The sequence below is a fragment of the Suricata suricatta genome, chromosome 16 (assembly GCF_006229205.1).
Source record: "Suricata suricatta isolate VVHF042 chromosome 16, meerkat_22Aug2017_6uvM2_HiC, whole genome shotgun sequence".
Classification (NCBI taxonomy): Eukaryota; Metazoa; Chordata; class Mammalia; order Carnivora; family Herpestidae; genus Suricata; species Suricata suricatta.
In genome coordinates, this window is record NC_043715.1 from 26,601,033 (window position 1) to 26,615,894 (window position 14,862).

The window sequence follows — 14,862 nt, forward strand, 5'->3', positions numbered from 1 at the left end:
TTTTACAGTATACCTGTAGGGCAGTGAACCTGAGAAATAATAGGCTGAGCTTTAGACAGTAAATTAAACTGACAGCTCAGCAAGCACAAAACTGTGGCAAAGCAGCAAGCACCTGGAGATAAACAGATGAAGCAGGTTTGGCCTTCCTACAAAACTCATCTCCCCCCCACCCTCACTCACCCCTAAGCCAGCAGTGGTGTATATAAAGGGTTAGAAAGCATGTTCCAGCTTCGTTCCTCAGTCAACATGATCTGACTACTAAGTGTATGTAAGTAAGAGCTATGCCCACCACATCCATTCACTGTGGGCTTTCTAGTTTTTATTTTGCTCTAAATGAACAATCACTGAGCAATACTTCTATTAAAATACTGCAACTACTTTACTCTTTCAAACAGGTCTTAAAAATTCACGTCTTCACTAAACAGTCTTGATCTACAAATGAAATTTAAAACCTAGGGGACTAAGGGCATAGTACTGAACTCACACCAACAGAAGGAAGTTCAGTTGGGCATATCTAGCCTCTGCAGGCCTTAGGTTTCCCCATCAGTGAAATGTGGCTAACAATAGTATACACCTGAAATAGTTACTGGAAACCCAGGAAGTGTCTTTTTTAAAAATTATTTTTAAAGTTTATTTATTTTGAGTGAGAAAGAGAGAGCAAGCAGGGGAGGGGCAGAAAAAGAGGGAGAGAGAGAATCCCAAGCAGGCTCTGCACCATTAGCACAGAGCCTGCTGTAGGGCTCGAACTCACGAATCACGAGATCATGGTCTGAACTGGAACGAGTCGGACACTTAACCAATTGAACCATCCAGGCGCCCCCTAGTATAGTGATTTGATGCAATAAATGTTCAGTAAACCTTAGCTCTGCCTCCTCAATTTTAGCTGGGGTAAAACAGAAAATAGGAATTCAGACTTGTCTTTAGTGCAATGATTTACTGGACCAGCAGGAAACACTTAAACTAAAGAAAGGAAAGAAAAGTAAGGAAGGAAAGTAAAGAAGGAAAGGGACAAAGAGGATAGGTTGGGGGAGAGGGGAAAAAATATAACTATTTAAACTAGCGCTACTCAAAGTGTGGTCTGCAGCAGGTTAAGTACAAAAACAGAATCAGCATTTAGAGCTTTCATAGCAAACTGATGGAGTGATTTTACGTCTACTGAATTTAATTTGAAAAACTAAGGCTTATACTTTGTATGTCTTCTATTTCATTTTTTTCTCCTAGTAATTCATTTTTACTGTATTTTTCTAAGAGCATCTCTCGGCCTGAGACAAACTGGGGCGGGGGGTGGGGGGATAAACTGGTTTGCGAGGCACTGATTCAGTAAACACTTTCCAAAAGGAAAACATCCTCCACTATACTTCTTCTCTGTGAAGACATCCGGGGCAGTTTGGGTCCTCATCACAGAACCAGGTGCCACTGTGAAGCCCATAAACTGTCAAGGACCACCAGGCCCGGCGCTGGTCCTATCTAATACAATATGCGAGACTGATACGCACTGTGGATGAGAGAAAACCTAGAGAGAGAGAAAGTGCTCCCAGACCGTATCACGCCAGAGTATGTTGGTACCGCGAACAAATCAAGTGCATTATAACCTTCCTGGACATTTCTGCCTGGCCCTAAGACAGTGACAGCATTTTAAAATAGACAAACTTTTTTTTTAAGGAAAAGGGAGAAGTAGAAGAAACTCTTCTTCCTATCCTTCTACTCATACCTTTCAAAGAAAGAAACCAAATCAGGTAGTAATAATAAAAATCAGCCAGTAAATCCACCCTTGACTTGCATTCTGCTGACCTAATCCTCCCCTTTGTTTTATAAATTAAACGAATTGCCTGGTCCCTATGACAAGGCTTCTCTCCGTACAAGTTCCCCGACGCCGGGTCACGCCCAGCTCTGCTGCGGCTGTCAGACAAGCGCAGGCAGGATCCGGCTGATGGCATCTCAGCCTCACAGCCTCTCCACGGTGAGAAGCGAGGCCTCGCCCTGCCGTGCTCCCAGATAACTGAAGTGGGGCGAGCACCGCTGCTGTTCCTGCTGCGGACCTGGGGCTGTCAGAATTGAGGTCCTTAGCCTCTGCTTGGCGGCCAGCAACCTGAGCTTGATGGGGGGGCTTCACTGAACCTCCCGGTATTTGAAGTGCAAGATGGAAGCCAAGCGTCTGTGAAACAGGGGAAAAAGCTTACAAAGAAAGCAATGCATACTAGTTCTGGGAGCTCTGCAGCGAAAGAAATTCTAATACAGGTCGGTGAAGGATGTTGCCCCTCCTTTCTCCCAGCTTCTGTTCCTGGTCCCCAGCAAGCAAACAGGAAGAAGCAAAATCAGGCATCGTCCCTATCTGGGCTCCCTCTCACTTTCTTCACAGAATGTGCATTTTTAGTGGAAACAGTAGGAACCTGGACCCCAAAGTTTTGTAACCAAAGAACTACACTTGGCAACTGCAAACAATGGAAGGAGCCACATCAGGCTACAGGCCCGGAAAGCTTTGGATCGAACATTCCAAGACGGAAATAAGAGATCACAGGGTGCCGTGGCAAGCAGATCAAAGGGATACACAGGGTCAAGGGCTGCCATCTGAGAACGACAGACTGGTGTACAGTAATGCATTCGATATTGAAGGATGCTTTAACTCCCATTTAAGTTATACTCACTCCAATATCAAATAGTTCGGCAGATAAAAAGACATGCCCATTTCTGGTTCCTGAAACCAAGCAAGTTTGAAAGACACCAGAATGAAGATGACAACATACGCTCCCCATCTCCAGAGCGCTGGGGCATCAATCGATAGCGCCCGGTTACGAGACAGCTCATGACCGAGGGAGGGGACGACTCAATGCTGGTTCAAAGGCACCAGGGCCTGGCCAGTATCTGAAGTGCTCTGTTGAACTGTTAGATAAATATTTCAGCCACGGGCTTCTTCTAAAACACTTTTACAGAACCATTCCAACTTCTTTCTTCTTTTGTTGGTAATTGATATTCCCTTGCTCACTACAGGATGTAAGAAACCTCTGAGAAGACAAAGAAGCCTGTCATTTCCTGCTTGCTCAGAACGCATTCAGCATCCATTTACTTGCTTGTTCTGAAAGCCCTGCATTCAGGAGTAAGTGTGAATGGATAAGTAAAAAGGCTGAAATCTTATATCCTTGGCTCACATAAAAGCAGTTTTTCACATTTTCCACAGACGATGCCTTTAACACCCGTTTTTATTCCAAAGTTACCATTTTTAATTCCATTCACAGGATACTTTAATGTAATTACACACTTTCCACCAGACCACAATGCCTACCTTTTCCCTTATCACAGACAGGCAGAAAAATTAAATCATTTCGGTACTTACCCCAGCAATCAGGATCAGAATACTTAATTACAAACACAAAACAGGATGGCACATTAACCTGCCTCTGGGAGGACACGATTTTTCCTTTTTTACATGTTTACTGGTTTTCACCAGCTCTGAGAGTTATACAGGGTCAGGATTTAATGACAAGGAACAGCAAATATGTTTGTTAAGTGGGGGTGACGTGGACACCACACTGTTCACACGAGAGACAAAGCCCGGCTCCATGACCGCCCTGAACAAGAAGCCGGTGCGCAGTGAAACGGAGGTCTTCTCTGTATGCAGTCTAGCCACCGCACTGAATGCTGGCCTAAAATGTACCTGGTGTTTGTTCCAGGAAAAGGTTTTCCTCCAACTAGCAGGGCTTTGGATCCCGCGAGAACTGGATTCATTAGCTAGTAAACCCAAGAGCATTAACTATAGGTTGTTTGATTTAAGTCCAAGATAAGTGGCTGTTACAAGCTGCAAAAGGGCAAGATTCAAATATCCATTAAAGTCCTCTAAAAACTCAAAATCAAGGTTACCATTAACTTCCCACTGACTCTTTTAGGGGCAAAAGGAACATAAGCAAGGAGGTCAATAAAGACAAATGCTTAACTAAAAACCTTCATTCTATCAGATTGGCTTATATTTTTATATTATGTGAAAACATTTAAAGAGCAAGATCTTAATCCTTCAGAGTCCCATCGATTCAAAATGTCTAATCACCCAATTGGGGCTGCTCACCACCACAGAAAAGCCGCTCAGGCATACTAAGTGCAGAAACAATATGGGAGACGGGTATATTTTGCCCACTTAAAACATTTCTCAGGACGGTTACACAGATTAACAGCATGCAAACAGATGTTAACTCCCAATGAACGAATCCCATCTCTTCCTTAAATTTATGAAAGCAAGTTTCGTCTCGTCTGGTCTGGTCAGAACTCTCTCCTCAGTATACATGCTCAGTAGTTTCAATTTCTAGAAACAAACGAAAAGGACTACTTAAAAATAATCCCGGAGTTCAGATGGTGTTCATCCCTTCAGACTGCACCTTCCCGCAGCTGGCTTAGGCGAGGGGACGCTTACCATACTTCTTCCTCAATATTAGTATTTTGCCAGTAATATTCCTGAAGAGCTGCTATTAGCACACTAATCACTCTAGGCAAGTCTGACCCTCTTTCCAACAAACAAACTGCCACAGGATTTCTGGAACCAGTTCCCCACTAACAACTTGCCAGCACTACAAACACACAATTAGTGAGCGACTCAACCACTGTTCTGCTTAGCTGTTATATATAGCTCCATTTAAGCAGCAGTCTCTTAATTCTGAAGATATAAAATTAAAAGATAAACCAGGAAAATAACAATTTAGGTGATAATGGGTTACACAAGCAGTGACTCATTTTTATACTTACCAAAGCTATTCAGTTTCTTCCGATTATTTAAAACATAAGCTAAGAGTGGTCTGAGCATACTCTACATTGCCAAAGCCCAGGGCAGAAAAAGGAAGGAAACAATGAATATTTTATTATGGATGCAGTGTGGAAGGCAGGACAAGTTTCTGACAAGCAAATTATTATTGCATCATGAGTCTTGTAATTGATAAATCCGTTTCTCTGGCTCCAACTTTGATCCAGTTATTTTATCCACTATTTAAGACTTCATTTTCTCTTTACTCATACAGGGCAGGACAGATTTCCATCTGGAAATTTATAGATTATAAAGACCTTTGGTACAGGATCCTTCTTTCTGATTTTGTTTTTTGGGGTTTTATTTTTTTTGGTAGGAGAATCGCAACAGATAAGAACCAATTTATGTAAGATCTGAATGGGCTGCTAAGTTAATTTGAACATAAGCTCAATTTCTGTTTACTTTGTGAAGAAACATTTGGAAAGTTTTGTTTTTTCCCTAGGCAGTAAAACTGACACACTGTATGTGTGGAGGCTGTGGGGAGAGATCTGAGAAGGCCAAGCAGGAGGCTCACGTGAGGAGAACCTCACAAATGAGGGCTCGGACATTTCAGAAGCATTACTCCAGGCTGAAGAAAGGTGGCTGAAGTACAAACATACACATGCACACGCATACCCACACGCACGTGCATGCCCACACACATGATAGCTCCTTCTACTGCAGGAGAGTATCACAAGTTAATCCCACCTATACATAGTCCAAACACTAGTATTTTTTGGAAAAGCAAACTTCCTATTTGAAAAACGTCTCTATAGGTATCTCTTGGGGTGCCTGGGTGGCTCAGTCAGTTAAGCGTCTGACTCTTGATTTCGGCTCAGGTCATGATCTCACAGTTCATGAAATCGAACCCTCTGCAGCATAGAGACTGCGTGGGATTCTCTCCTCCTCTCTGCCCTTCCCCACACATGCATACACACGTGCGCGCACGCGCACACACACACACACACACACACACACACACACTCTCTCTCTCTCTCTCTCTCTCTCTCTCAAAATAAATAAACTAAAAAAAAAAAAAAGAAATATCTTAAACACATTGGAATGTTAGTCTGTTTGGAGAGAGTAACTACTACTGAACTCTGGAATCAGATATGGGTCCTACTCAAAGGCCCAAAGGAGAATGATGAGGGTGAAGTCAGATATTTGGTTGAGGTCTGCAATTACTGGAACAACTAGCAATAGATGTCTTAGCCCAATACTCCACACAGCTATGAAAGAATGAGATACGGCAATGTTCCATTAATTACGGTTAATTTAGTCTTAAAATTTCTGGCACTGTACGTGTAGTGGATTACCTGTGTTGCTCACCAGAAAGATAGGTCCAAGTCCTAAGTTCCAGTACCTGTGCATACAACCTTATTTGGAAATATGATCTCTGCAAATGTGACTCAGATAAGGGTCCCAAGAGGAGATCCTCCTGGGTACTGGGTGGGCCCTACATCCAGAGACTGGTGTCTTTCATATAAGAGAACAGAGAGGGAGACTGGACACAGAGGAGGAAAATCTCGTGGAGATGGAGGCAGACCCTGGAGGTAAGAAACCACTTGATGCCACCAAAAGTTAGAAGAGGAAAGATTCTCCCCTACAGCCTTCAGAGCATGGTGTTGCCAACACCTTGATTTCAAAGTTCTAGAGTCCAGAACCATGAGAGGACAAATTTCTAATGTTTTAGGCCACTAAGTTTGTGGAAACTTGTTGTGACAGCCCTAGGAATCTAAGACAATTAAGTTTAGCAATAATATTATTATACTTTGGTCCCATGCCATTTGGAAATCATACAGCTTAATGCAGAGAAACTGCAGCTCCCATTTTTATGGCCAACTCAGGCAATCTCTGCACAGCCTTCTTGAAATATACATGTAATTTAGTGAAAAGCTCACAATATAACCAAACTGTAAATTCACACTTTATTACTATATAAGACACATCATCCGTGGTACATTAGGTCTGTTCAGATCATAGTAAAGATGTGCAATCTGCCCTTGATATTTCCCTTCCAAAGACAGAAGTGAGCAAGTGCATCTCTGTGAGAAGTCTTGAGCTTGCAAGCGCCACGAAGTCCCTCAGAACAGAGCAGTACAGTCATCACCATGCCCTGCTCTGACAATAGTCACTGCTCTTCAGTGCTGCTACACAAACATGCAGGCCTTCTTTATGACCATTTCCAAAAAAGAAAACCAATAAACATTTAAAAAAAACTCTACCAGCATTAGCCATACATAGATTGAAGTAAATTTTTCTTAATAGGTTACCTTTGCTGGCCACTGCAGTCTTTTAAAATTGTATTCTCCGTGCATGCCATATCATCGACTGTGACAAACAATGTAACACTAACAGTGAAAACTCTGTACTGATTTCAAGCTTTCCATTAGAAACAGAAGGAAACAGAATCAATGTTTATCAAGCAGAAAAGGACTACACATGTATCTGTATGTATATCTACACATGGGGAAACGTCTTTTCAAGCTTGTAAGTAATATAAACAATGGATGGTACAAGTCTTGGACAGCATCTGTCAAAGGATCCTTCAGTATTTCCTTCTATGAATTTGTAAACTGACATAATAAATTCACTCTGATACTTGGTACATGGGATTAGGATGCATTCTCATCTCAAAAACTGCACTGGTTGGAAAAATTTACACACAAAAGTCCATTAGATGTATGGTATGTGGATTATAGCTCAGTAAAGCTGTTAAGGGGTGCCGAGGTGGCTCAGTCGGTTAAGCATCCAACTTCGGCCTAAGTCATGAACTCATTTCATGAGTGTGAGCCCCGAGTTGGGCTCTGCGCTGACAGTTCAGAGCCTGCTTCGGATTATCCGTCTCCCTCTTGCTTTCTGCCCCTCCCTCGTGCCCATGTGCACTCTCTCTATTGAAAATAAATCAACATTTAAAAAACTAAAATAAATAAAGCTGTTAAAATCAATAAGAAAAGGAGTCTATCTTTTTGCTTTTCTAAAAGCAAAAAACTGAAAATGACCACGTTAACTCTCCTTGCATAACCAACAACGCAACGAGAAGAATGAAAAGGAAGAAGGCTCCACGTTCAGGGTGAGAGCTGCCTTGGCTCTTACATCTAACTACTAAACAAGACGTGTACTTCTTGTACTAAACCAGACGATACTGTGTGTGCAGGAGGCTTAAGTACAGGTGAGCCCCACGATACAAAACTTCTAACCCCCATCAATACTAGAACCATCTCAGAGTTAGCCAAGGCCTCAGCCCTTTAAAATTAAATTTTCTCCTTTATAGCCTTTGTCGGCCAGAAGATGAAATCAACAGAATATTTTCAAACTAGTAAGTCTTACATCTTCAGGTCTAGATGATCAATTCCCAATTAATCAAAAGTTATCTTGGACTGACCATTTTGCATTTTTGAAGCTATTCTGGAAAAAGCTTGAGGTAAAATTCTGATATGGAAGCACCCTTCCTCTCAAAGTTCAAAGATTTCCCAGTGGTGCAGGACCAAAACTCTTAGCCATGCTCATTCCAAATTAAGAAACTCTCTTTGATATGACTGAGCATGCACTGCTGGGAAACCATCTAATGGGGGTGTTGAAGGAGAGTGTTCATGCATTAAACAGAAGGTTAGAAGATGGTCATGACTCGATACATTTATAAACCTGTCATTAATATCTCAAATTAAAAAATGGAGTAATACATCAGAGGGAATTCATGAAGTGCATCACTAAATGTGCTGAGTATTCCAAATATGTATTACAGATATGCCAAAGAACATTTAAAAGCTGTTAGTTTTAAAAATAAACAACTTCTTTGAAATTTTAAACATTAAAAATACACAAACAACCTTTTAGTGAATGTCATTTCTTCCACACTATTAGGGATACTCTTCAATATATATGACTATTCAAATTAATTTGAGTTCTATCCCTTTTGCCCACCTCATCCTTGTTATAAGCATTGGTTTATAGAGCATCAAGCAGTAAAAAAAAAAAAAAAGGGACAAAAAGGTACAGCTAAAAATAAACAAAACAAAAACAACAGTTACATATACATGCCATTTTAAGATGACATGGAAGGGTGCCTGGGTGGCTCAGGTGGTTAAGCATCCGACTTCACCTCAGGTCATGATCTCACAGTTTGTGAGTTTGAGCCCCGTGTTGGGTTCTGTGCTGACAGCTGAGTCTGGAGTCTGCTTCACATTCAGCATCTCCCTTTCTCTCTGCCCCTCCCCTGCTTGTGTGCTATCTCTCTCGCTCTTTCTCTTTTTCTCTCTCAAAAATAAATAAAACATTAAAATTAAAAAAAAGATTACATGGAAATGAGCAGGCATCTACAAGGTGACAAGCAAACATGATTCAGGACACAAAATTTTTAAAAAGCTGGTGACTATGGGAACACATCGATAACAGGAAAAATATTTAACTCTCAACACAAAGACAGGGTTTTCGGTTACTGAACTGGAATAAATGCTGTAGAACTGTGGCCATTAGATAGATAAAAATAGTTCTTGGGAAGGATAGTGGGCTAGAGAGTATTAATTCAAATTGAGCCCAAATAATAACACAATCAGTACCCAACTGTACAATGGTTTGCTTTTGTAGAACCTGCATCCTTTCGTTTCAAAGGTAAATCAATAGTTTAAATGATAGTTCACTGTTCCTTCACTCTAACATGAATGCAGCCTCCCAATCCCTCAAAACTAAATGAATCACAAGGTTTTCCTTAACAACGTGTATGTGTGTATGCACACACACACACACACATACCAGTTTCTGATTAGATTAAAACAGCGATCAATTATGCCAGTGGCATGTTAGGTTAAATGAGACTGGAGTGCTCTATTAGACCATTTCCTGGTGCCACTAATGCAGCCAAATACTTCCTAGAAATTGATGAGTACATTTCAGTAAATAGTACTCTAAGTTTTCCCCAGCTCTCTGCCAACCCAATACAAGTAATATGTAGAAAAGAAATGTGGAAGACGAAGGGTAGAATTATTTGAGATCCAGCAAAGAAAGCAAGAGAAACTTATAGCTAGTGTCTCTGTGCCTTGGAGTAAGCCCAAGGAAGAAAGAAAAATCTGTTCTCATAATTATAATAATCTGAAAAGTGCGGGTCGGAATTGCTTTCCTAAATTCAGCCTCTCAGAGCACTCTGAAAGCAACCGATGGATGGTCCTCACTATACCTCCAAAGCTGGGTCTTCCATTCTCTTAATCTCTCAAGAAGAGAATTAACGAAGAAATCTAGCATTCCTGAATCACCTGATCAATAAAGGGCCAGGGGGGTCCTCGGCTTGGTTGGCATGCTAGGGCTCCACCCGCACCAGTCCTGCCACCTGGCAGCTCTTACCTGAATGTCTGTATCCTTCACAGGCTCAAGAGGCTCAAAGGTGGTGGCCGCACTGAGACTCTCCAAACGCTGGGAGATGTGGGATATGTCAAGTCCCCGAGACCCGAGGAGAACTGATCTACATGAGTATATAGGGCAGGGAGAAAAAAAAGCAGGATTAGGACATCTAATAAGCTTCATGAAATACTAGAGAGCTTTCTTTTTATTCAAAATCTATGTGCTGCCCAGACACTTTTATATGGCTTTTAATGCCTTTCCATAAAGATCTATCACATGGAATAAAAGACACAGTAGTGCATCTGCTAATAAGTGATAGTTCTGATCATGCCTGAATTACACTGAAGAACTTGCCTAAATAAAATGATAGAATATCAATAAAATTATAGGCTAGACTATTACAAACATTTTACAGCAAAGTAAATCATGAAGGAGGTGCTATTCTCAATCCCCATTTTACAGACGGGGAAACTAAGGTGCAAAGAGGTTAACTGACTGATCCAAAGTCACAGAGCCAGCAAATGGCAGAGCCAGGTCATTGGACTCCAGAGCACAAACTCTTAAACACCATCCTGTATTCACAGCCTCTATAAAGACAGATCATAGTGAGCCAAAAATTTTAGAAGCTTTGGGAGTAACCTAGTAGAAACTTTATTCATCAGCTGAGAAAACTAAGTCTGGAGCCATCAATGATTTGCAAAGTACAGTCAAACACAGATCCAAAGCTAGTTCTCCATGGCTTCTCTTTAAAGGCCAAATCGTGGGGGCACCACCAGGTGGCTCAGTCAGTTGGGCTTTTGACTCTTGATTTTGGTTCAGGTCGTGATCTCACACTTTGTGGGATCGAGCCCCGCCATCTGGCTCTGTGCTGACAGCACAAAGCCTGCTTAGGATTTCCTCTCTGCTCCTTTCCTACTCCTGTGTATATGCAAGCACACTCTCTCTCAAAATAAATATCAAATAAATAAATGCCAAGCATCACATCTACTACATCTTCAAGCTCCCTCTCTGTTGCCCAATCCAATCATATAGGAGCCTGTCACCTGACTAGTAAATGCTTTTGAAGAGAGATGGGAATAATACAGCTGGTTTTATTTTCTGTTTTCTTAGAAAACATTTTATTTATTTTTGAGAGACAGAAAGTGAACAGAGGAAGGGCAGAGAGAGAAAGAGTCATGGAATCCAAAGCAGGCTCCAGGCTCTGAGCTAGCAGTCACCACAGAGCCTGACGCGGGGCTCGAACCCACGAACTGTGTGATCATGACCTGAGCCGAAGTCAGACACTCAACCGACTGAGCCACCCTGGCACCCCTAGCTGGCTTTATTTCTACTTATCTGGGGCAATGTAACATGAAAGAGATTTTCTAAAAAAAAAAGCCAGAGTCTCGCTAATATCTAGAACACTCTCTGGAAGAAAGAAACTTGGGGGAAATAGATGCTTAGGCTGTTGCTCGTGGATGATGATTTAGTACCCCAAATCCCACTGACAAAGTTTATGGTCCTTCTGAGTAACTCAGGAGCTAGACCACTTGGAAGCACAAGGAACCCTACCACCCACAGGTGTGACACCTAAGATTTCCAACCCTGAACTAACAGATGTATTGGAGAAGAAAAAGGACTTCGTGTTTATTTCCAGTCTTCTAAGCACTACAGAAACAGATGTTGTGCACCCAGGGGGCTCCCTGCTGTAGAGTTTTGTCCCTTCCACGTAGAGGGGTCAACCAGAATGCCATCCCTGAGGCTTCTCCTCCAGGCTACCATGTCAGGTAGATAATCTTGCCTTTCTTCTAATAATCCCTAATAGCTAACTTTCTAATACAGCAGTTCCCAGCCCTGGTTACACATTAGAATCACCTAAGCAACTTTCCTCCCAACGATCTGAATAGTGTTGGGTGAAGCCTGGAGCATAGGCAGCAGGCTTCCCTCCTTTCTTTTTTAATAGCTTTACTGAGATATAATCCACATACCATACAATTCACCCATTTAAAGTATACAATTTGGTTGATTTTAGTGTATTCAGAGTTGTATAACCATCGTCACAATTTTAGTACATCTTCATCACCCCCCAAAACAAACTCCTTACCCACCAGCAGTCATTCCTCATGTCCCTTCCTAACCTCCCCCCAACCACTGGCAACCATTAATCTATTTTCTGTCTCTACAGATCTGCCTATTCTGGACATTTCATATAAACAGAATCATACAATACATGGCCTTTTGCAATTAGCTTCTTTCATTTAGCATAATGTTTTTTTCAAGATTCATCCATATTGTAACTTGTACAGTACTTCATTTCTTCTTATAACTGAACAGTATTCCATTATATGGATATATCACATTTTATATTTATGAATGTATCATTTCATCAGCTGATAGGCATTTGGGTTGTTCCCACTCTGAGGCTATTATGAAAATGCAGCCATAAACATTCATGTACAAGTGTTTGCATGAATATATGTTTTCATTTTTCTTGGATATACACCTTTAAGTAGAATTGCTAGATCATACAATTATTCTGTTTAGCCTTCTGAAGAACTGTCAGATGGTCTTCCAAAGCAGTTATATTCCCATCGAGTGATATACAAGGTGATATGCAAGTATATACAAGTGATATAAAAGTGATATACCATTTTTTCCCCATGAGTGATATACAAGGGTTCCAATTTTTTTTACATCCTCACGAATATTTATTATCTTTTTGATTATAGTCATCTTAGTGGGCCCTCCTTTTTAAACCCTTATAGAAAACCATGGGGTACCTGGGTGGCTTAGCAATTAAGCGTCCAACTTTGGCTCAGGTCATGAGCTCACAGTTCATGGGTTCGAGCTCCACATCAGGCTCTGCTAACAGCTCAGAGCCTGGAGCCTACTTCAGATTCTGTGTCTCCCTATTTCTCTCCCCCTCCCCTGCCTGTGCTATGTCTCTGTCTCTCCAAAATAAACACTGGGGGAGGAGCCAAGATGGTGGAGAGGAAGGGAGCTCTGTAAACTTCGTCTGCCCCATCTATCAAACTGAGAAAGACATTACTCTCATCTGCAAGAGCGGAAGGAGAAAATACAGACTCCAGAAAGAAGACAACCTCAAAGATACCTGAGTGAGTGAGTGCAAACTGGGGAGATTGGAAACGGGCCAGCCCGAGATGGGCAGGGGAGGTGGGAGCCCCAGCCCAACACAGGGCAAGCGCGCGGAGCCTGAGAGACAAAGGGAAGAGACAGAGAAACTGAACACGCTCATAGCACTGTATCTGGAGAAGAGATAAAGAACTTTTAACCATGCTCAGAGAGAGAAACTCTCATTCCATATATAACTGCTGGGTAGCCCAAATCCCGAACCCAGGTGGCACAAGGGAAAGAACAGCTTCCAGCCCTGCGCCATTCCGGCGAGGAGTCAGCAGCCGTGTCGGCGCCAGGGGCGCTCACTTCGACTCCAGCTGTGGGAGTGGGAGAACGCACCTCATTTCCACGGCACATCTTGCCCCAAGCACTGGCCATGCGAATCCCGAATCCTGGGTGCCAACAGGGAAAAAACAGCCCCCACCCTACACGATCCCGGCAGGAAATTGGCGGCGGTGGAGGCCAGGGCTCGCGCTTTCAGCTGCAGGACCTCGCAGCTCATTTCTGGCAGTGCCGCGCTCCTTGGGCGGAGGCGGCAGCGGCCTGAATCCGGCCAGCGCAAAGAGAAACTGCTCCCTCCCCCTAGGCGATTGCTATCTCAATTGGGGGCTGGTGTCCGCAGCTGTGTATGTGAGGGTGTGTACTTCATCTCCTGCGCGCACCTCACCTCAGGCAGCACACCTCGCCTCAGGCAGCAGTAGGGCAAATCCTGGCCTTAGCCAAGAGAAACTGATCCCTCCCCCTAAGAAGCCAGCCGCCAAAGCAAGTACATCTCATCTGTGGTAGCATAAAAGTGCATGAACTAGGACTCTGAACCAAGGTGGGCCTGGAAAATACAACTTGGCTCAGCTGTAGCACAAGGAGTTCGGACTCATTAGAGTAGCCTACAGTGCTTAGTTCCAGCTGAGCTTGGCTTGCCACCTTTCTACTCTCTGCAGCCACCAAGGCGGAGCCTCCGAGAGCAGCCCTAGAGACCTACTACACCAAACCACGCCTATCCTCAAGGGGGAGCTGCTACTTTTTCTTTTTTCTCCTTTTTTCTTTTTTTTTGTTCTTATTTTTTTATTATCACTTTTACTCAAAATTTTTCTTAAATTTTTACTCATTTTCCTTTTTCCTTTCTCCCTCTTTTTTTTCTTTCTTGCAATCCAGATATATTCTCCTGTTCTCATCCTTATCTCTCCCCTCAACTGGTCATACACTTTTAGACTGTCCATTGTCCTTCATTGTCTCTGACCCCCCCTTTGTTTTTCTTTTTTCTTCTCTTCTTTTCGTCTTTCCTCTCCATTTTCTTTCTTTCCTTTCCCCCTTTTAATTTGTTTGTTTGTCTGATTTGTCTGTGTGTTTGTGTGCTTCTGTTCCCTCTGTGTGTGTCTGTCTGTTTTCCTTCTTAGGGCTACCCCAAGAAACAAGCCAAAGTGTGCATGACGGCGAGTCCCAAATATCACTGAGTAGGGAAATAAAATATTCAAAGGCACAACAAGAGAAACTGAGAGACACCATTAAAAGAACATTTCCTGAAATGACAGGCCCTGAACAGTCAATAAGCCTCCTTTAACAGAGAAATATTAACAGGTGCACAGTGCACAACGAGCTTTCTAAAGGTGACAAGAGAAAGAAAACTAGCAAAAATGACAAAACGAAGGAACTCT

General features: G+C 42.4%; 1 protein-coding gene across 1 annotated transcript in view; it reads right to left on the reverse strand.

The window, feature by feature from the left end:
* The window catches only part of NUP93 (nucleoporin 93), a 102,664-nt gene that overhangs the window by 60,689 nt on the left and 27,113 nt on the right, over nt 1–14,862 (reverse strand). Inside the window, exon 3 of the mRNA XM_029925300.1 lies at nt 10,100–10,217. Coding sequence (XP_029781160.1) covers nt 10,100–10,217 — 118 coding nt within the window. The remainder of the gene's footprint in view (nt 1–10,099; nt 10,218–14,862) is intronic.